Here is a 23744-nt window from a genome sequence, read left to right on the forward strand (position 1 = left end):
GACTGATAATGTGCTTTGTGATAGGTGCTGGTGTTTGTCACTCCTACTCGTATACCTGAATTTTATAGGTTAATTCCTAATCGATGTGTATTCTGATAGGTGGAGGCGTGTGTCACTCCTACTCGTATAAGTGAATTTTATTGGTTAATTCCTAATCGATGTGTATTCTGATAGGTGGAGGCGTGTGTCACTCGTACTCGTATGGCGTGCGGGCAGTGATCCAGTGTCTGCCGGCCTGGTTCCGCTTTGTGCAGTGCCTGCGGCGTTACCGCGACTCCAAACGGGCCTTCCCACACCTGGTCAACGCAGGGAAATACTCCACCACCTTCTTCGTGGTCACCTTCGCTGCCCTCTACAGCACCCACAAAGGTATGGAGAGAATGTTTATAGTCATCTCAGACTGGGATCTAAATGACATATCGTAAGGACAGAACTGTTCTGGGCCACTACGCCGGTTGACATGCATATACCAGTGATTCTCATAAGAGCAGAGAGGATCCACAAACAATGGAACAACAAACAAGGAGAGATTAGTACAGTAATGGTATTTGCTATATAACGTTTGTAGTTTCTACGTATGCACTACGTACCAAATGCTTGAATCATTGATTGAGCGGGTGCTTTGTTGATTGATCAGAGATTTGAGTGCTTGAATATGACCCTTGACCCCTATGCCTCTCCCCTCCTAGCTGAGCGTCATGATGACACCCAGATCTTCTTCTACCTGCTGATTGGCTGTTCATTAGTCAGTTCCTGTTACACCCTGGTGTGGGACCTGAAGATGGACTGGGGCCTGTTTGACCGCAATGCAGGAGATAACACCATACTCAGAGAGGAGATCGTCTACCCACAGAAAGTTAGTGTGCACCTCTTGGTCATAACGACCAAAATGACAAATATAAGTTGGGTAGAGGTAATCGTCCAAATACAGAAATACACACACACACACACACAGTTCGGGAAAAAAAATATGCCTCAAAGAGGAACAGAGAGGATGTAGGGCTGGTCGATATGTAACTCATTCGAATGTATGTTTCTGTGCAATATTCCAAATGCCTGTATCGCAGGAATCACATTTTTTTTTGTTCTCATGAGCGTTTATGTCCGATTGTTCTCATGTTGTCTTTTTGGTCTCGTCTCCTTCGTTCCTTCTCTGCTCTGAGCACCTTTCCATTTACACCAACGATCGGAGTATAATGACCAGATGCTCATGTCTCCGCCCTAACAATGGGAGTTGTCCCAAAGACGCAAAGGTAGTCAACAAGCTTAGGCCCGAAATAAGCCCATAGAAACGCATTGGGCTAATTTGTGAAACCTCTCGCTTTCGCCTGTTCCTCTGTTTACACTTACACACAAAGCCCCTGACACTCGCACAACAAAGATGAGAGATCACGTCTTCCTCTCTGACAAGCGGTTTCAACCTGCTATTTGCATTTGAGGTTTGGTCCAACAGAATGGGTCATATGGACACAAACACATTGAGACATTATTTTACTGTAACAGAGGACAAGTTAACCTTTCTAATCATACCCTGAACTGCTCAAAGTTCACACAGAGCAGACAGTACTAAAACAGGAGTATCAATGAACGTTGATTCTGGACAACCGTGTCGCGCACGCCATTGCAGTACCGCTAGCAGCATTTTGGCCACCGACTGTTATACTTGTTGTCTAATTAAGCAATAAGGCATGAGGAGGTGTGGTATATGGCCAATATACCATGGCTAAGGGCTGTTCTTAGGCACGCTGCATCGCGGAGTGCCTGGACACAGCCCTTAGCCGTGGTATATTGGCCATATACCACAAACCCCAGAAGTGCCTTTTTGCTATTATAAACTGGTTACCAATGTAATTAGAGCAGTAAAAATACATTTTGTCATACCCGTGGTATACGGTCTGATATACCACTGCTGTCAGCCAGTCAGCATTTAGGGCTCGAACCACCCAGTTTATAATCTGTGTTTTATAAATATGCAATAAACATAAAACACAATTTATATAAGGAATTGGCAACTCGATCTCATTCTGAGAAAGAAGGTAGGCCACTTGATTTCAACATCTGAACAGAGTGGACAGGCTAGCCTGCTGTTCAAACAGTTGGAGAAGGACAGAACGGTGTGTTCATAACAATTCAACTGTTCTGCCTTGTTAACTAGCAAATAGATCCTTGAAACATAAAGATTAGCTGGCTACTCAATAGCTCGTTGGGCTTGTGCTAGAGAGATTATGAGACCGGTTTTATAATGCCTGCTACAAGAGGTTAGTCATGATTAGTGAATGTGCTTTATACATGGTTCTGGTTAAATTTGTAACAAAATATTTTTGTAGACAAACCTGAAAGCCAGATCAGTGATTATTGCACAACAACAACAAAAAAGGTTAAAACTATTTTGATCAAATAATTAAATAATTAGTTGGTTTAATGGTTGTGGAAGGCCTAGGTGTAATTTCACAAGCCCTGAATTCATTTAGATTATTGTTGACTGTTTGAAATGCAGTGTATTTGACCTTTTAATTGTACAACAAAGCTTATTTAGAAATGTATGTCGTAAATAGTCCAGAAGTTAGGGAAAAAAACTGGAAATGGAGAATGATTTTTAGGCCATAACACCCACGATGTCTGCTAATGTAATAAATCATTGTTAAAATATTTTCAGGCCAACTATTTTTCTGTAATGTCAGAAGATATGTGATGATAATACATGGGTGTGTGTGTTTGTTCAGGCCTACTACTACTGTGCCATACTGGAGGATGTGCTGCTGCGTTTTGCATGGACAATACCCCTCTCCCTGAGCACCACCAGTGCACCGTCAGCTGCAGACATTGTGGCTACCATCCTAGCCCCTCTGGAGGTCTTCAGGTGAGATTACATTATCTGAAGATTCACAGGTGATCATTTAACCACTAAATACCTCCAATGGTATTTCATACATGAAATGAATGTGAAACACCTCAACATTTCACTTGATTCTCTTCCGCTCCACTGCAGGCGTTTTGTGTGGAACTTCTTCCGCCTGGAGAACGAGCACCTGAATAACTGTGGCGAGTTCCGTGCCGTGAGGGACATCTCAGTGGCTCCGCTGAACGCTGACGACCAAACGCTGCTGGAGCAGATGATGGACCAGGAGGACGGAGTCCGGAACCGCTTGGGCAAGAAGAACTGGAAACGCTCCTACAGCATTTCCCTGAGACGGCCACGCCTCGCTTCCCAGTAAGGTTATACAATTGCTCCACACACCTATAATGACATGCCTGCATACATACACACAAAGCTGCAGCGTGTCCCTGAGACAACCGCGCCTCGCTTCCCAGTATGGTAATAATGTATGGCTGTGTTCCCCTCTACTAAACTTCCTCTCCTCAGGACCAAGACCCGGGACACCAAAGTTCTCATGGAGGACACAGACGATGACACCTGACATCAGGCCAGACCCATTGCATCCATAGCATGGGTTCAGAACCTCTTTAAAGGACCACGTCCCTCCTAGGGGCATACACCCCCTCCTCCCCCATCAATCAGTCGATCAATCATTTGATGACCCGCCCCCTCATCAGTCCATCACAGAGCTGCCTATCTGCGTCAACACACAGAGTACAAAGACTTGAATATAGGCGTATACAGAGGATAACAATTGGAGACAAATACAAATATCACACACACCTTGGAACAGCTACTTTTAAGCCACTTTGTTTTGTTACGTTCATGGACCATTTAGTGCTGAGTTGACGTCACCCGTTGTTTTTTATATTTCATGGGGCATAGACAAAACACCAAGACTGTGTAAATGTTGATGTAAATATCAGGAAGAACAAACGGGGAATGGACTGTTGATTTCAAGATGGCTAATCAGAAATGATGTAATCTAAAAAAAGACTGAGAGCGTTGGACTCTGAACAGTGATCAGACACTCCTCTGCAATCAGTCTGGTCCAAGACTTTCTTATGACCTTTTTTGATGAACGTGATGATGACGATTACTGTATTGATGTGGCTGTCCTTTCCATGTGTGATAAGTTCTTCCACGAATACCTTGGTTTTTATTTTATTTTGTTTAATTAAATTGCTATTTATGTGAGGGGAAAGATGCCTAAAACATTTGGTAGTGAAATGGGGGAGGTTCTGATTTGAAATGGCTGCTAAAGTGTCTGCCTAATGTTGCCCAAAAATAACTGTTCCAAGAACTTGTTGGTAAGGGGGAGAGGAGTTTGTTCTAATGGTTCAGTATGGGTCGGTCTGAATATAAGGCTGATCAGTGCTTCAGGGCATCTCATCCTTTAAAATGACATTATGTTCAAAAACCCTCAGGAGGCTCTGATTGGACAATTCTCTTAAAACAAGCCCACCCCTTCCCGGTCTTCAGAACCTTTATAGGGAACACCCCCCCATGTCTATTTCTATGGGCAAAAGCACATTCCATGACAAAAACTGTTCACACCCCCTTTTGTTGGCTGAGAGGATTTTGCAGCTTATTTCCTGTAATTCTATACATTCTGCCATTGGGTGAAGATTTTTTGGTCCATTTTTAAGCTAATTTCCTGCAGTTCTACATATTTTGCGTGTTCATGTGATATCTGAGTGACTCAAACATTACAACAAAATCAATGGGCTAAAAGACCTAGCTAAAAAAACATTAGCTGACATGGACTAGTTGATCTGGACATTTCTGACAAGTTATAAATAGCTCTCTGAGGTCTGCAATGACGAGGAAAACTGATGATGCACTACCCAATTTCAAAATTGCACCTTGTGCATTCAAGAGTAATTTGAAAGCCAGACAGTTCCCCCCCCGACCCCACAGTTTGGGAACTACTGGTCTAAGGTACAACATTTTTAGATAGACGTTATAGCGTAAATGAAAATGTAAGAACTTTCTTAAATGAAATCATATCATTTGACAACCCTGTTTGTAAGCTTTCAAATGATATCACACTCAACCGTTTATTTTTCCCCAGTGATGTGGATGTCTCATGGACGGTTGGGGTATGCAAAATGGGTCAGCTTTGAGCACCTCCATCTCCTGAATGCTTTGACATTCAGGTCCAAGAAGTCACTTTCTGACCACTTCCATCATGGGCAAACATGAATGAAAGGTTTTGTTCAAATCAAAAGGGGTGCAGTCAGAAAGTGATTGAAATCACATGGAACAACCCCTATACCAATATGGTTTAACTGTAGCATTGTTTACTTTCATGCCAAATCTAGGATGTCTTCTTTTTATTTACTAGTGTGAGCTAACACAGTCTCTCTCAGTAAGCCCTGGTAGGTGTGAGAATGACAGAATGTATGACTATTGCTCTTAGAGCTAGTCAAATATCTGAAACATTCCATTGAGAGCTGGGCTGTGCTTCCATAGTGTAACGCTTCACTCAAAGCCCATTTTATGCTTGATCTGAAAATGTGGTCAGAGGCTCCGTATGGAGGGTGTGATGCAATTATGGCGTCTCCGGAGACACGCAGAGGCCAAATTGAGCTCCATGCCGCCTCACCGTGAGCCTCCCAAATTTTGTAACAATGCGGAGAGCTCCGTATAGCTACATACACACAAACTCACTTCCTTGACAACTTCCTTTACAACAGCTCTGCGCTGCTCCGCGGAGCGCAAGAAGTATGAACGCCCGGACTTCTGCAGAGGCCGTGTCACCGTAGAATGCGGCACGGCCAATGCAGACGTCAGCACCTTTTCCTGATAATGCACAGTAGATAGAAATGACATCTATAGAAAATATATTTCACTATTAGGGCCCTTACTTTTTCTTGGCCATGTGACAGTTTCTTTCTAGAGAAAATCACATCCTAAGGTGCCACCAGCCACCTGTGATCCCTACGTCTGTTCTAGACATCCTAGTTCTATATGCGATGATGTGCTGCTTTGCGTCCACTAAGCACCACAGCCCAGGTCTCTTCTGAAAGCCCAGCTCTCTTCTATCAGTAGGGTCAGTTTCCACTGACTCTGTTATAATTGGGGCCCAGTGTTTTTCCTGCTCAGGTGTCAGTTTGGAAAACTCCTGGTCCTTGCCATCCCATTAGATCGCAGGGCTGAACACCCAATGCCAGTTAGGAGTCACGTGTGTCTGGGGATGTGCAGGGGTTGGCCTCTTCACCTGCCCTTTAATATTAGTAGTTGTTGAATTCTGCTGTAAAACAGCATATTTCTCTGTAGCAGATATCTAAGTCATTCCATCCAGACAGTTTTTTATTTTTACGTTTTATTCCTAGCCTTGGATGTGTTCTTAGCTCGGACACTTCTCACTTTGGGGGATTTGTTGAATGTATCATTCTGTTAGTAACTCCAGACAATAAATGCAATGTGTATGCTCTCACATAAAGACTCCAAAGAGAAGGGTCTGCATTGGCTCACCTAAGGAGACTTGAATATTAGAATGCATTTCATGCCGTTTCAGCTTTAAGCATTCTGCTCTGACTGAGTAAGAACCATTTCCCAGAATCCCTCCCTTCCTAAAAGCCACCTGAGGGTTTTAACCCCCACTCTGTATAACCAGGTAGATTTACTAACACTGTAAAGATATAAGCAATCGTATAGGGCGGAATCCTAACTTGATATGCCCAGATAACTCCTCTCCCATTGATATCAATGCACGATGTTCAAAGGTTTGAGTTAACCCAAGTATATCTCAGGTTAGGTTTTGGCCCATACTTCTCAAGCTGCAATTCGTAGTTCATAGGTCAACTGTAATGGTGATTATGGAAAGCCTGATGGAGCTTAAATGTGGTCTAGGGGGAACTAGTCTTAAATAATGTGGTGAAGGAGAGAACCAAGAAAAGACAACATGGTGATCTATTAGTGTCTCTGTTCCAAGTAACACCTTATTGCTGATATAGTGCACAAGAAGTATCATGCTATTTTGGACTATATAGGGAATAGGGTGTCATTTGCGATATGCCCAGTCTTTTTATGGTTGAGCTTTCCTGTCGGCCTTGCCCAGCTCAGATGGGATTCTCCACAGAGGCCCATAGACTTGAATGGAGCTGGTGAGCAATAACGGCCATGCGTGTAATCCCTGTAATAAGTCTTAATAAGTGTTAAGCAATGTTTGTACCCGAGGGAGGAGGGGACCCCAGTGTCTCAGGGCAAACTGTTGATTTTCATTGGGCCTCAGTGCTTTGTAGATCAATGAGTCAATATTTAACTAGATTCCACCTCATGCGATTGTCCAATTTCTGACAAAAATAAATGATTTGCCATAAAAGTGTACCTACTTGTGCACTTTAGCTGCTATATAAGAGCCATTATAGACACAGAATAAGCGAGCGATTCATTTGTTTTTTTCCTGACGAAAACGAGAAAGATGGGGCACAACTAGTAACGAGTCACCCTGTGCGACCTTGGGTCCCCCGCCCGTTGTTAAGATGGTGATGCCATTCTGTTACATTTTCAGATATTGTGGTCTCTACAGGTCTGAAGACTGCACCTCTCTAGGTCAACCAATGGACCTAGTGGGGGAATAAGCAAATATTTACCCTTTTGTTACATTCCTAATGTAACGTCACACCCCTGAGAGAGTGATATGGAGGGCCCACACACAAAGATATTGTAAATATACACACACTCTGAAGTGCTTACACACACCCTGCCTACAAGCATACCCTGTACACACACTTACCTTGCTTGGAGTATGATCCAGCTGATCTATGAATGCTAAGATTGGAGTAGCACTGGACCCATTCCCCTGTCGCTTCTCATTGGATCACTGAATCTCTCAGAGCTGTCACTCAAATGGATCCTCCCATGGAAGAAGAGTGGAATCTACTGTAGCAAAAGCCTGGACCAAAACAAAGCTCTTTAGAATGTTTTGTGAAACGTAAACCATGTTTCCCTTACGCCTAGAACGTTATAAAGACCCTGTATGGATTATATGAAACGGACGACCATTACATGTCCCATGTGTCCCGCGAGCTTTGTTTTATGTTTCAGTTTTTGGACATGCTCGCCCTATGTACTGTCATCGTACCCTGTACTTCTGGTCACTGTAACTACAACCTTAAAGGAGTACTCGTCATGAGTACTCATCGGCATTCTCTGCTAACTTAGGCGCCTGGATCGTCTCCCTGACCCTGTAATTCTGTTTTTGAGTTTAAAAAAAATATCAAACAAAAAAAATGACTGGACTCGTAGCTCTTTATTTCCATCCTTCTGTACCTGTTTATTTCCTATTTTATTCATTCTCTTCTGTAATTTCTTTGTCCAGCAGGTGCTGCTGTTTCTATGACCTCGTGAGGACATTCTATAATGTTTGAATGTAGACTGTTGTGAATATTTTCCTATACATTTTGGTTTCTTTTGCAGAGGGAGGTGTCAATGAAATGTCTTCTTATAGCTACTCAAAGTAGTAGTTTCATGCCCATGCTTGGCAGGCTGAAACCTCCCATGCTTCTCCTATAAATGGAAAATATATTGTATAGGCCAATGCCAGCCACAGATTTGACACCAAAAAACATGCCCATGCCTATGTGGGATGTCCGCTACAGCAAATGTGGATCAACATGACACAGAAATCTTGTGTGGAATGCCAAAGGATACAATTATCTGACAGATTATAGAGACAAAGTAACATTTTACGGGCACTTTTGTAACTACACTGCCTTTTCATTCTCTGGAAGTATTTAATTCAGTTTGGGGAGTGATCCATGACCAAATAGATCACCTACTTTTGTATATATAGTGTGACACCCCTTCAAATTTGTGGATTTCAGCCGCACCCGTTGACGATTGGTGTATAAAAGTCAAGCACACAGCTATGCAATCTCCATAGACAACTATTGGCAGTAGAATGACCTTACTGAAGACCTGTGACGTTCAACGTGGCACCATCATAGGACGCCATCTTTCCAACAAGTCAGTTCGTCAAGAGCTGCAAGTGCTGTTATTGTGAAGTGAAAACGTCTAGGAGCAACAACTGCTCAGCTGCAAAGTGGTAGGCCACACAGGCTCACAGAACAGGACCGCCGAGTGCTGATGCACGTAAAAGTCATCTGTCCTCAGTTGCAACACTCACTTCCGAGATCCAAACTGCCTATGGAAGCAACGTCAGTACAATAACTTTGTCGGGAGCTTCATGAAATGGGTTTCCATGGCCAAGCAGCCACACACAAGCCTAAGATCACCATATGCAATGCCAAGCATTGGCTGGAGTGGTGTAAAGCTCGCCGCCATTGGACTCTGGAGCAGTGGAAACACTTTCTCTGGAGTGATGAATCACACTTCACCATCTGGGTTTGGCAGATGCCAGGAGAACGCTACCTGCCCCAATGCATAGTGCCAACTGTAAAGTTTGGTGGAGGAGGAATAATGTTCTGGGGCTGTTTTTTATGGTTCTGGCTAGGCCCTTTAGTTCCAGTGAAGTGAAATCTTAATGCTACAGCACAATGACATTCTAGACGATTCTGTGCTTCCAACTTTGTGGCAACAGTTTGGGGAAGGCCCTTTCCTGTTTCAGCATGACAATGGCCCCCGTGCACAAAGCGGGGTTCATCCACAAATAGTTTGTTGATATCGCTGTGGAAGAACTTGACTGGCCTGCACTGACCTCAACCCCATTGAACACCTTTGAGATGAATTGGAACAACGACTGTGAGCCAGGCCTAATCACCCAACATCAGTGCCCGACCTCACTAATGCTCGTGGCTGAATGGAAGCAAGTCCCCGCAGCAATGTTCCAACGTCTAGTGGAAAGCCTTTCCAGAAGAGTGGAGGCTTATAGCAGCAAAGGGGGGACCAGCTCCATATTAATGCCCATGATTTTGGAATGAGATGGTTGACGAGCAGTTGTCCACATACTTTTGTATAGTGTATGATAAACTGAGTGGTTCGAGTCCTGAATTCTGATCAGACCATATATCACAGGAATGACTAAACATTTATTTTATGTTGGTAACCAATTCATAAGACTGGGTTTGTGGTATATACGACGGCTAAGGGCTGTATCCAGGGCCTCTGTGTTGCATCGTGACTTAGAACAGCTTTTAACAGTGGTATAAATGGCAATATACCACACCCCCTCCGAGTTATTAAGTGTTTGAATTGTAGCATAACAGAACAATTTATTTAGATGAATAACAGCTCGTTGGCCTATTCCATAAGTCACTGCACACGTTTTCCACTGTCTTGCCTTGTTGCAACGTATCATGGCAGTAGACATTAGGTCGAGAAGTACTTGAAAACAAAGGTTCACCCCTCACCACCAATAGGCTGTACAATTGCCTTGATTTCACCATCTTTGTTGACACGTGCTTCGATTATTTGCTTAGTTGCACAGCGGTGAGTGGGGCCTAGCATAGGTGAGCCACATGCGGGTTAAAGAGCAGAAATGATTTCAGTTGCATTCTGAATGCATGAACGGAAGTTTCTCCATTCTCATTGACAAAGAGTAGCCTACTTTTGTGTGTGTGGTGGGCGGAAAATGTCATACAGTTCCGACATGTCTGTAGAGGAGAATTATTACGAAGGAGACCTAAATAGTTTACCCGACGACTCCAATGTTGTCCAACGTTATTTATTACAACTGAGACAGAGGGCACAGAAAGACGTCATCGACCCGCAGGACAGGTTGAATTGGTCGGACAGTTTTCTAATAAAGTTTCTGAGAGCGAGAGACTTTGATGTTGAGCTGTCACTGAAGGTTGGTATCCGCGGTGGGTTAACTATTGTAACATGAAACTATTTAGGACATGTTTTCAATGTATTTAGCAGTTGTTTAGAACTTGGAATCAAAACTGTCAGTGAAGGAGAGTTGGGTCGATGCCCCCAAGAACAATGTCCAATTGCCTACACAAAAAACAGTTTGGTAAATGTGAGGTATGTGGACGATGGTCACACTTAGTTTGTTTGCCTATGAAGGGAAATAAGTGACCGCAGTTAACACTTTTTTTAAGTTAACGTTATTTAATGAAATGTTTTTAGAAAAGAGGCGTTTTTCCCAAGTACTGGGGTAACTGCCAGGACGATCAATGGGAACAGGATGCACCTGAGCTCAATTTCGAGTCTCATAGCAAAGGGTCTGAATAGTTATTTTTTTATTATATTTGCAAACATAAAAAAAAAAAACTTATGGGGTATTGTGTGTAGATTGCTGAGGATTTTTTATGTTTATTTAATCAATTGTAGAATAAGTCTATAACGTAACAATATGCGGAAAAAGTCAAGGGGTCTGAATACTTAACGAAGGCACTGCACTGTGTGTGTGTATGTATATATATATATATATAATTTTGCAAATTCTAAATGACAAAATATTATATTAACTTACCTCCGAATCGTTGCTAGTGACTTAAAAAAATGTAGTTGAGACGGATATTTTTAATTCTTTATTTTGATTTCAATCTCTCAGAAAAAGTAAAAGGTGTCGATCATTCTCCATCCTCCCGTTTCAGAATGTAATTTTCATTGTCCTGCTTGGTTCAATAACTTGACATGATTTGACAGGCTGACCGCTGGCTATTTTTCTGTTGCAATCTAAAATACGTTTTCTTTCCCATCTTTCTTTCTCTCGCTTCCTCTCTCCCTCCATCCTTATAGCTACTAATTAATTACCAGCGTTGGAGGAGAGAGTGCCCAGAGATCAATGCCAACCTGCACCCGTCCTCTGTCCTGGGACTCCTCCAGAATAACTACCATGGAGTGCTGAGGGACCGGGACCTCAGTGGCAGCAGAGTGCTCATCTATAGGATAGGTTAGTCCTCATCTATATGGTGTGGTCTCGGTGTCAGGCAAGGCAAATGGCACCACTGCATAAAACCACCTAATATAGTATTTAGTACTTGTAGTATTTTATTAGGATCTCCATTAGCTACTGCTAAAGCAGCAGCCACTCATCCTGAGTTCCACACAAACCATAGCATAATAAATAACATTAATAGATAATTACAGCTGAAGGACAGAACTAAATACATTTAAAATAAGAATACACACTTTCATACATTTGCCTTAGCATTCCATGCATCATGTACTCATAACAGCAATACTGCAGCCATTCATTTTCTCATGTATTGCAATCCTTTGCTCTACTACTGTTACAGTTGCTTTGTTTAAGCAGGTCCAGATATCCTAATATCACAGCATCCTTGAATCCTGATATCCTAATATCACAGCATCCTTGAATCCTGATATCCTAATATCACAGCATCCTTGAATCCTGATATCCTAATATCACACAGAATCCTGATATCCTAATATCACACAGAATCCTGATATCCTAATATCACAGCATCCTGATATCCTAATATCACAGCATCCTTGAATCCTGATATTCTAATCTCACAGCATCCTTGAATCCTGATATTCTAATCTCACAGCATCCTTGAATCCTGATATTCTAATCTCACAGCATCCTTGAATCCTGATATCCTAATATCACAGAATCCTGATATCCTAATATCACAGCATCCTTGAATCCTGATATCCTAATATCACAGAATCCTGATATCCTAATATCACAGAATCCTGATATCCTAATATCACAGCATCCTTGAATCCTGATATTCTAATCTCACAGCACCAGTTATGTAGAGAATGTCACAACAGCAGGAACAATCTGTGTCATTGGTTCATAATCACGTGACTCATAGATGCTACTGAACACATGAAAATGCAATAATCATGTGGAGTTTCACCAAAGTCGTTAACTCCTCCTCTTCCCCCCTGGCGTGAACAGAGCCACATATCATTTCCTATGGAGTTGCACATAAGTTCACCCCTTCTGTGTTCCCTGATGTGAATGCAGCAACCTTAAATTGTATGGAGTTGCAGTCTGCACTTCACTAAATTCCCCTGATGTGAATAAAGCTACCTTAATTCACTAAATTCCCCTGATGTGAATAAAGCTACCTTAATTCACTAAATTCCCCTGATGTGAATAAAGCTACCTTAATTCACTAAATTCCCCTGATGTGAATAAAGCTACCTTGTCGTCTACAGTTACGCCCACAACGGGGTAACGTAATCTCTTGAATCATATGGAATTGCGCCGAAGTTTCACTCCTGCTATGTTCCCCTAACGTCAACGCAGCAACCTTGAAATGTACTTTGAACATTATTCATTTTGATACATCGGCCCATGGCACAGTGCTATGGTGGCATACCTACTGTATTTGGCTTAATATAGAATACTCTATAGTCGGTGTATTCAAATCTTACCTTACGAGATCCAGAGCACTGCTAGTTTTGTGTTCTACCTGATCATTAATTGCACCCATCTGGTGTCTCAGGTCTAAATCAGTCCCTGAATAGAAGGGAATAATTTATAAAAAGCAGTTGAATTGGCTTCGATGTCAAGATTAGAATTTATGTACTCTACAGCAGGGCTCTCCAACCCTGGACGGTAGCTCTCCAGGGACAGGGTTGGAGGACCCTGCTCTACTGGGCCATTTGAGAAGTTGTCATTTTGAGATGTCATTTGCAATGTGTTGGCTTGTCTCCTCAGGTCAGTGGAACCCTAAAGATTTCACAGCTTACGAGGTGTTCCGTGTCAGTCTGATCACATCTGAGCTGATCGTCCAGGAGACCGAGACACAGAGAAATGGACTGAAGGCCATCTTCGACATGCAGGGATGGTGCTTCGCTCATGCCCTACAGATCAACTCCTCCCTGGCAAAGATGATGTCCTCTGTGCTCACGGTAGGCTATTAGTTGAACTTGGTTGTGTTCATTAGGAAACCAATGATTTTTAAAAGTTTTGCTACTGAAAACAAAAATGATTTCCTATTGAACCATTGCAGGTAGTCCCTCCCTGTTTCAGTCTGTTTTCTTTAGTTTGGTGCCTAATGAACAGAACCCAGTACTGTTGTTTTTAAAGGGCCCCTCTGCTTTCAGAAATAATCTTAGAATGAGCAATACTTTTGAAGGTTAGGTTTAGGTCTGGATCCAGAGTTATCTGTATTGCAGACATCTCATGTTAATCTTACAGAATATAGCTACATACTCAATAGCTATACTGTGAATAAGCCTGTAATAATAATACTGTAATAAGCCTGTAATAATAATACTGTAATAAGCCTGTAATAATAATACTGTAATAAGCCTGTAATAATAATACTGTAATAAGCCTGTAATAATAATACTGTAATAAGCCTGTAATAATAATACTGTAATAAGCCTCTGTGTAAATGTGATCTTGTCAGGACTCGTTTCCTCTGAAGGTGCGAGGGATCCATCTGATCAATGAGCCCATATTCTTCAGGCCCGTCTTCACCATGATCCGTCCATTCCTGACTGATAAGATCAAACAGCGGGTCAGTCACCATTCTTATGTTCTTGCACTATGACTGTTGCTTCATCTTTCATACATTGTCAACAGGAGTGATGGAGATGATGATAGTGACCTCAGATGTTGTTTAGAGCAGGTGCTTATAACCCATTATGATAATGATGCTAATGCAGCCTCTGATGACAATGTTGATCATGACAACAGTGATACTAATTCATGTCAATTCCCTTCTGTCTTACTCCTAGATCCACATGCATGGCAGTAATTTCAAAGAGACGCTGAGTGGCTTCTTCTCCAAAGACATCCTCCCCCAGGAGTACGGGGGCAGCGGCCCCTCCATGGAGGAGGTTTGTCAGGAGTGGACCTCCCACATTCTGCAGTCTGAGGAATGCCTCACCCAGCTCTCCACCTGCCCTGCAGGAGATGAGGTCACCCCAGAGACAGAACCTGACCCTGACAGCCAGTCTGCCTACAGCTCCTGACTCCAAATGGACTACACATCCCAGAGTGCATCTCAATGACCAACCACACAACTCGTAGCATCCTTCTGAAGTGGATGGGGTGCACATCTTCAGCTCTCGAGGTCCATATGCAAGTTTACTACCATTTTCCTGGTTATTAAGTTTGTCAGTTGATGATGGTAGGACCAAATGCTCAAAAGAATTGACTACATTGTGTTTGGAATTAGACCTAGACTACTTTTCTCTATCTCCTGTTTTATGGGTTTTAAAGTATATTAGCAGTATACAGCCAACTGTCTGTTACCATGTGTTATAACTAAGACCAAGGTTAAAGATGTATGTTTTAGCTATTTGTTCAATTTTGTGAATGTCTACTCTATTAGAGACTTGTATTTTTATACTATAATTGGTGTTTTAATTATGAAGATTAAAGGTCAATTCCACCACTTTTCAACCTCATTTTACATTATCTTCAGCACAATGCCAAACATGTGAAAACGGCACATTTCTACATTTTGTAGAAAGAAAATCTAAAGTTCTAGCCGATTACATCTGAGATCCGCAGTGACGTGGGGAGCATGAAAATACCCTCCCTCTGGCTAGAAATACTTTACAAGTTTTGAAAAACACTTTCTACTCTACCCTGTGATGTCACAAGCTAGGTTTCTATCCAATTTGCAAGAGATGTTCATGCAAATGTTATCAAATCTGCATTAAACAAATATGCACATTTTCCCACCAAAGGTTTGTTTCCATCAAAACAGACTTGTTGCAGAGAGAAGGCTGTCCGTGATGACGTAGTGCACATAAACACTTTTGCGCTAAAGATCTCATGTATCAGATTTTTAAAAGCAAATTCAATGTATTTGCATTGCATTTTCCACTCTATGCATTTTCCACTCACATCTATGCATGGTTTTGTTTTGTCACACAAACTTGTGATGAATGCCAAACTTGTCCAATCTATGGGCGAGGGGACAGTCTAAAGTTATACTGTTACACTCAGTTTGGCCGGGTGGCCAGCTCTAGAAAGAGTTTTGGTGGTTCCAAACTTCTTCCATTTAAGAATGATAGAGGCCACTGTGTTCTTGGGCACCTTCAATTTTGCAGAATTGTTTTGGTACCCTTCCCCAGATCTGTGTCTCGACACAATCCTGTCTCAGAGCTCTACAGACAATTCCTTCGACCTCATGGCTTGGTTTTTGCTCTGACATGCACTGTCAACTGTGGGACCTTATACAGACAGGTGTGTGCCTTTCCAAATCATGTTCAATCAATTGAACTTACCACAGGTGGAGTCCAATCAAGTTGTAGAAACATCTCAAAGATGATTAATGGAAACAGGATGCACCTGAGTTCAATTTCGAGTCTCATACCAAAGGGTTTGAATACTTATGTAAATAAGATATTTCTGTTTTAATTTTTTATACATTTGCAAAAATAGCTAATAACCCGTTTTCGCTTTGTCATTATGGGGTATTGTAGATTGATGAGGAACGTTTTTTACTGAATCCATTTTAGAATAAGGCTGTAACGTAACAAAATGTGGAAAAAGTAAAGGGGTCTGAATACTTTCCAGATGCTCTGTATAAACATTGACTGAACTGTGGGCCTACTGAAACCATTATCACATGTGTTGATATCAAATAAAAATAGCATTCATTGTATTTATTGTATGTGGACATTGTCATTTGTTACATTTCTCATCTGCTGAGTTGAAATGTCTGACATTGCACTATATTTCAAAAGTATATTTTATCTGTTGTCACAACTTACTGTATCTCAAATCCTGTAGTTAACTTGAAATTGCCACATCCTGCAGGAATATCAAAATCCTGCAGGTTTAGGTCCTGCAGGATTCCTGCAGCAATGTACTTGGTCCTGCAGGTATTGCCATATCCTGTACAAATATCAAAATCCTAAAGGTTTCGGTCCTGCATTGAATCTACTTGGTCCTGCAGGAATTGCCATATCCTGCTGGAATATCAAAATCCTGCAGGATTCCTGCAGAAATTTACTTGGTCCTGCAGTTATTGCCATATCCTGTGTGAATATCAAAATCCTTGTTTCAGTCCTGCATGATTCCTGCAGGAATCTACTTGGTCCTGCAGGAATTGCCATATCCTGCAGGAATATCAAAATCCTGCAGGGTGTGGTCCCGTAGTATTCCTGCAGGGAAGCATTTCTTAGGACCTTTTTTCTTATATTTTTAACCACAGATCATGAAACATACTGTTTTCACATATAGTGCTTTCAGAAAGTATTCATACCCCTTTACTTATTCCATCATTTGTTGTGTTACAGCCGGAATTCAAAATGGATTAACTATGTTCTTTCTCACTCATCTACACACAATAGCCTATAATGACAAAGTGAAAACATATTTTCAGAAATTTAAGCAAATTTATTGAAAAAGAAATACAGAAATATCTTATATAAGTCTTCAACCCCTGAGTCAATCGCTACTTTGTAGAATAAACTTTGGCAGTGTGTCACGCCCTGACCTTAGAGAGCTGTTTTATTTCTCTATTTGGTTAGGTCAGGGTGGGATTTGGGGTGGGCATTCTTTGTTGGGTATTTCTATGTTAGTCTGATATGGTGCCCAATCAGAGACAGCTGTTTATCGTTGTCTCTGATTGGGGATCATATTTAGGCAGCCCTTTTTCCCACTTTCTGGTGTGGGATCTTGTCTACATTTAGTTGCCTGAGTACACAACAGTAGCTTCACGTTTGGTTGTTTGTTTTTGTTCAGTGAGTTTCGGTTTATTAAAGTTATGTGGAACTCTACTCACGCTGCGCCTTGGTCTCACCATTACAAAGAGCGTGACAGAAGATCCCACCAAAACTGGACCAAGTAGTGTGTCCAGGAGGAGGAAGTATCCTGGACTTGGGAGGAAATCCTGGCAGGACAGGATTTTAGGTTATTGTCCTGCTGAAAGGTGAATTCATCTCCCAGTGTCTGGTGGAAGCAGAATGAACCAGGTTTTCCTCTAGCATTTTTGCCTGTGCTTAGCTCCATTATGTTTATTTTTTATCCTGAAAAACTCCCCAGGATACCCATAACATGATGCAGCCACCACTGTGCTTGAAAATATGAAGAGTGGTACTCAGTAATATGTTGTATTGGATTTGCCCCAAACATAACACTTTGTATTCAGGACAAAATGTTAATTGCTTTGCCACATTTTTTCCATTATTACTTTAGTGCCTTGTTGCAGACAGGATGCATGTTTTGGAATATTTTATATTCTGTACAGGCTTCCTTCTTTTCACTCTGTCAATTAGGTTAGTATTGTGGATTAACTACAATGTTGTTGATCCCTCAGTTTTCTTCTAGCACAGCCATTAAACTTTGTAACTGTTTTAAAGTCACCATTGGCCTCATGGTGAAATCCCTGAGTGGTTTCCTTCCTCTCCGGCAACCGAGTTAGGAAGGACGCCTTTATCTTTGTAGTAACTGGGTGTATTGATACACCATCCAAAGTGTAATGAATTACTTCACCATGCTCAAAGGGATATTCAATGTCTACCAATAGGTGGCCTTCTTTGCAAGGCATTGGAAAACCTCCCAGGTCTTTGTGGTTGAATCTATGTTTGAAATCCACTGCTTGACTGGGGGACCGTACAGATAATTGTATGTGAGGGGTACAGAGATGCAACTTATCATGTGACTTGTTAAGCACATTTTTACTACTGAAATCAATTAGGCTTGCCATAACAAAGGGGTTGAATACTTGCTGACTCAAGACATTTCAGCTTTTCATTTTTGTAAACATTTCCATAAACCTAATTCTACTTTTACGTTATGGGGTATTGTGTGTAGGCCAGTGACAAAAAAACAAATCTATTTTTAATCAATTTAAAGTGTTGCCTGTAACACAATAATGTGGGAAAAGTCAAATGGTTTCTGGAGGAACTATACAGTATGTAGACACTGGGTTGGTGCTGGAGATAATAAAAGGATGAAAAGTGGTAGAATTGCCTGCTTATCCTTTGTCCAGTGTTAAAAACTCAGAGGACATTGATTAAGTTCTTTGCTGTTTCGTCTCTCTCATACAGGGTTATGAAAGAGTCAACTTGTCCCCAGAAACTTTCACATTGTAGCATCTCTATCTCAAATGAGAAAATAAGTGCAAAATAGAACTGTGTATGTTGTTACAGAAGCTCTAGTCCATTCCCTGTCTTTATATGAAATGGTCCAAAGGTGGACAATCTGTCCAGGTGGACAGTGTGCAGGGTGTTGAGCTTGGTTGGGTTCTCTCACAACAGTGTTTTGAGCCCGGCTGGACTCTTTCCCAGTCTGTTGTGTTGTGTTTGTCTGGGTACTCTCCTCTTCTTAACCTTCGGCCCTTTTCTAACTGGTCAGTAAACACTGGACGGTCGACATGTACATTTTGGCCTCACCTGTAGTGCATAAGTCCTATGTCAATGTTTGAGGAGATTCTATCACTTTTGGACCATGGATTCATTTAATCATTTGTTTTATTTGAGTCTGTTTGTTTGAAGTTTGGGAGCAAGATCAGAGCAAAATTATTTTTGATGAAGTGCCTCTTGTGGTGTTTTATTGACGTTTTAGTTGAGGCTTGTTTGGAACACACTGCTTGCTACACCTCTATGAATATATATATATACAGTGGGGCAAAAAAGTATTTAGTCGGCCACCAATTGTGCAAGTTCTCCCACTTAAGATGAGAGAGGCCTGTAATTTTCATCATAGGTACACTTCAACTATGACAGACAAAATAAGAAAAAAAATCATGAAAATCACATTATGATTTTTAATGAATTTATTTGCAATTTATGGTGGAAAATAAGTATTTGGTCAATAACAAAAGTTTATCTCAATACTTTGTTATATACCCTTTGTTGGCAATGACAGAGGTCAAACGTTTTCTGTAAATCTTCACAAGGTTTTCACACACTGTTGCTGGTATTTTTGCCCATTCCTCCATGCAGATCTCCTCTAGAGCAGTGATGTTTTGGGGCTGTTGCTGGGCAACACGGACTTTCAACTCCCTCCAAAGATTTTCTATGGGGTTGAGATCTGGAGACTGGCTAGGCCACTTCAGAACCTTGAAATGCTTCTTACGAAGCCACTCCTTCATTGCCCGGGCGGTGTGTTTGGGATCATTGTCATGCTGAAAGACCCAGCCACGTTTCATCTTCAATGCCCTTGCTGATGGAAGGAGGTTTTCACTCAAAATCTCACGATACATGGCCCCATTCATTCTTTCCTTTACACGGATCAGTCGTCCTGGTCCCTTTGCAGAAAAACAGCCCCAAAGCATGATGTTTCCACCCCCATGCTTCACAGTAGGTATGGTGTTCTTTGGATGCAACTCAGCATTCTTTGTCCTCCAAACACGGCTAGTTGAGTTTTTACCAAAAAGTTCTATTTTGGTTTCATCTGACCATATGACATTCTCCCAATCTTCTTCTGGGTCATCCAAATGCTCTCTAGCAAACTTCAGACGGGCCTAGACATGTACTGGCTTAAGCAGGGGGACATGTCTGGCACTGCAGGATTTGAGTCCCTGGCGGCGTAGTGTGTTACTGATGGTAGGCTTTGTTACTTTGGTCCCAGCTCTCTGCAGGTCATTCACTAGATCCCCCCGTGTGGTTCTGGGATTTTTGCTCACCGTTCTTGTGATCATTTTGACCCCACGGGCTGAGATCTTGCGTGGAGCCCCAGATCGAGGGAGATTATCAGTGGTCTTGTATGTCTTCCATTTCCTAATAATTGCTCCCACAGTTGATTCCTTCAAACCAAGCTGCTTACCTCTATTGCAGATTCTTCCCAGCCTGGTGCAGGTCTACAGTTTTGTTTCTGGTGTCCTTTGACAGCTCTTTGGTCTTGGCCATAGTGGAGTTTGGAGTGTAACTGTTTGAGGTTGTGGACAGGTGTATTTTATACTGATAACAAGTTCAAACAGGTGCCATTAATACAGGTAACGAGTGGAGGACAAGAGGAGACTCCTAAAGAAGAAGTTACAGGTCTGTGAGAGTCAGAAATCTTGCTTGTTTGTAGGTGACCAAATACTTATTTTCCACCATAATTAGCAAATAAATCCATTAAAAAATCCTACAATGTGATTTTCTGGATTTTTTTTCTCATTTTGTCTGTCATAGTTGAAGTGTACCTATGATGAAAATTACAGGCCTCTCATCTTTTTAAGTGGGAGAACTTGCACAATTGGTGGCTGACTAAATACCTTTTTGCCCCACTGTGTGTGTGTGTATATATATATATATATATATGAAAGCAGCCCTCCGCACGTCTTTGATTCAGAGCGGTTGGGTTAAATGCGGAAGACACATTCAGTAGAATGCATTCAGTTGTACAACTGACTAGATATCCCCCTTTTCCTTCCTTCCTCCCTCGGCAAAGTTTTATTGTGCCTACTATTATTAGTACTGTAATTAGATAAGTTATCCACTAATTTGAAAGTTTACTAAACCCCTGTAATTTGACTATATCAAGTGAATATTTTATTTTAAGAAACTACAAAATAATATTATTACCCTCATTTGTAATTTTTCTTGTTCTTACCAATGATATTTTAACTTCCAGGTTTTCTGAATTTCAGTCTATGCCCTATGCTCCAATAAATAGAAATCCATAGAAGTAGGGAAAAAAGCAACAGGAGTCTATCAACCATATATTCAACAAGTTATGGAGTGTAACCCTTTTTTTCTCCAATGGAATTACTCTTCCTTCCAAGGTTAAATAATGTGGACATGGAATAACTTTTACAGTGGAATAGACTCTAGTGTCCACAGACATGTGGTTGTGTGACTGTTCAATTATGTTTTCCATGAAATGTCATAAAATGACGCGGCTAAAAAGCATAAAGCACAAAAGTTACAGAATTGTTTTTACTGGATACTTAACCGGTCAAGTGTTGCCATCTAGTGGCGAAAATAGGAGTCCAAACGTGCATGAGTTAGTATTTTTATAAATCCTTATCCTGCATTCATTCTTTGCTGTGCTGTAAAATACTTATGACTATCAATTATCATTGTCAAATGACTCGTAGGTCTACTATTAGACATGACCCCATGAGTTGTACAGACCTCCATAAACGTACTATCAAGATATCATCTTCATTGAATGGAATATTTTACAGACAGAAATTATTATTTCAATGACTATTTCAGTCCTCTGAGGGATAAAGATGAATATGTCTTGTTATTATTTTACATTTTTTGTATTTATTATTATTTATATATATATATTTTAACTTGCTGTATTGTATTTACTTCGTCACCATGGCCTTTTTTTCCTTTACCTCCCTTATCTCACCTCATTTACTCACATTGTATATAAACACATTTTTCTACTGTATTATTGACTGTATGTTTGTTTAACACCATGTGTAACTCTGTGTTGTTGGACATGTCGAACTGCTTTGCTTTATCTTGACCAGGTCACAATTGTAAACGAGAACTTGTTCTCAACTTGCCTACCTGGTTCAATAAAGGTGAAATAAAATAAATAAATAAAAATTGACATGGAGGCCCAGACAGACAGCCATTCGGAAAGGAAGAGATAGATAGGTTCACATATGTTTACATACGTATAAGGACACGTTACCTAGTAGTCAGTAGGGTCCTGTCAATAGAAATAGCATGTTTCACCTGATGTACACCTTCATATATGCATAATGTACACCACCTCTATGTCAATACCAGCATATAGGCTAATGCATATGGGAACACTCCATGTGCTCTATCAGTGAGTGACTCAGTGTGAGTTGAACTGCCGTCATGAAGTCATACAATATTGTCAGCACAGATGACATGATGTGATTTTAGACATTTACTTAGGTATCACATTGATAATCCCATTTCACAATACCTGGAGTTACCTCTTTGATGGTTCTGGGATATCTTTATTAATAAACCGGTTTAAAGATGTTTCTTTGTTCAGATAAAAAATAAAGCATTAAGATTAGCCCTTTTGTTCTGTAAATTCAAATTAAATAAACCATTGATACAATGATGAGAATTGTGTGCCAGTAATACTAGTAAAGACAATGTTGGGCACTGATTCCAGTCCATACAGTCAATTGGACATTGAACTTGAATGCTTCAATTACTTAGAATGTAAATCTGTCATGTGCATTTTCAGTCTGATCAGCAACTGTAAACCATTGATAGATCTCATCCACCTGTTGATACTATATACTAATTTACAGCTCAAACCCCTTAGGACACATACAATTTGATTTTTAAAATGTATTTAACCAAATTCTTATTTACAATGACGGCCAAACACAGCCAAACCCTAACCTGGACGATGCTGGGCCAATTGTGTGCCCCCCTTTGGGACTCCCAATCATGGCCGGTTGTGATACAGCCTGGAATCAAACCAGGGTCTGTAGTGACGCCTCTAGCACTGAGATGCATTGCCTTAGCCCGCTGCGCCACTCGGGAGGAATAGACATAGACTTGGCCTATTTGTACAGTATTTAGCCAGGGATGTTGGAAACGGGACTACAAAACTCAGGCAGGGAGGGCCAAAGAGGTCCCCACTATCCCCCCTCCAACATTCCATCCAGGTGATTGGATCATCCCTCTAGCACTTTCATCAACACCCTGGCCACACCCCAACAAAATACAAAAGTGGGTGAGTTGATCAGGACATACCAAAGCCTTTTGTCCTTCCTGTTGTCTCTGTCATTCATACAGTATGTGACAAACCCACATCCACTACCATATCAGACCCCTCCCCCACATCGTACCTGACCCCCTCCCCTGTCCTCCGCACCCCGACCCCACTCCACCCAGGCCACTGCCTGGGGCAGCATTATCTGTGAATCTGGGGACTGTTTGGATAGGCAGGCAAGCAAACGGAATCTCATTACTGGGTCTACTGTTGGGATAGTTTGGTAGTGGTCTTTATGAAAACTGACATGGAGGTGCCAAAATACATTACATTCAACTAGCTTCATTCACACCAGGGCTTGGTTTACATTGACAACAGAACCTAAATCCTGACACACACAACTGACTGAATATGTACTCACTGGTTACACTTGGGGGTCCCATCTTCTGCAATAGT

General features: G+C 41.4%; 2 protein-coding genes across 2 annotated transcripts in view; both read left to right on the forward strand.

The window, feature by feature from the left end:
• LOC115114312 (xenotropic and polytropic retrovirus receptor 1 homolog) overlaps positions 1 to 8122 on the forward strand; it is a 34503-nt gene extending 26381 nt beyond the window's left edge. The window contains exons 10-14 of the mRNA XM_029642439.2: positions 175 to 369; positions 690 to 856; positions 2724 to 2860; positions 2990 to 3211; positions 3365 to 8122. Of these exons, the coding sequence (XP_029498299.1) occupies positions 175 to 369; positions 690 to 856; positions 2724 to 2860; positions 2990 to 3211; positions 3365 to 3419 (776 nt within the window). The 3' untranslated portion in view covers positions 3420 to 8122. The remainder of the gene's footprint in view (positions 1 to 174; positions 370 to 689; positions 857 to 2723; positions 2861 to 2989; positions 3212 to 3364) is intronic.
• Positions 8123 to 10205: 2083 nt separating this feature from the next.
• LOC115114313 (alpha-tocopherol transfer protein-like) lies at positions 10206 to 15126 on the forward strand. Its single transcript, XM_029642440.2, has 5 exons — positions 10206 to 10637; positions 11534 to 11687; positions 13437 to 13630; positions 14134 to 14244; positions 14465 to 15126. The coding sequence occupies exons 1-5, from the start codon at positions 10419 to 10421 to the stop codon at positions 14699 to 14701; spliced, it is 915 nt and encodes a 304-aa protein (XP_029498300.1). The 5' UTR covers positions 10206 to 10418; the 3' UTR covers positions 14702 to 15126.
• The last annotated feature ends 8618 nt before the right edge of the window (positions 15127 to 23744 follow it).

Source organism: Oncorhynchus nerka, linkage group LG9b (assembly GCF_034236695.1).
Source record: "Oncorhynchus nerka isolate Pitt River linkage group LG9b, Oner_Uvic_2.0, whole genome shotgun sequence".
Classification (NCBI taxonomy): Eukaryota; Metazoa; Chordata; class Actinopteri; order Salmoniformes; family Salmonidae; genus Oncorhynchus; species Oncorhynchus nerka.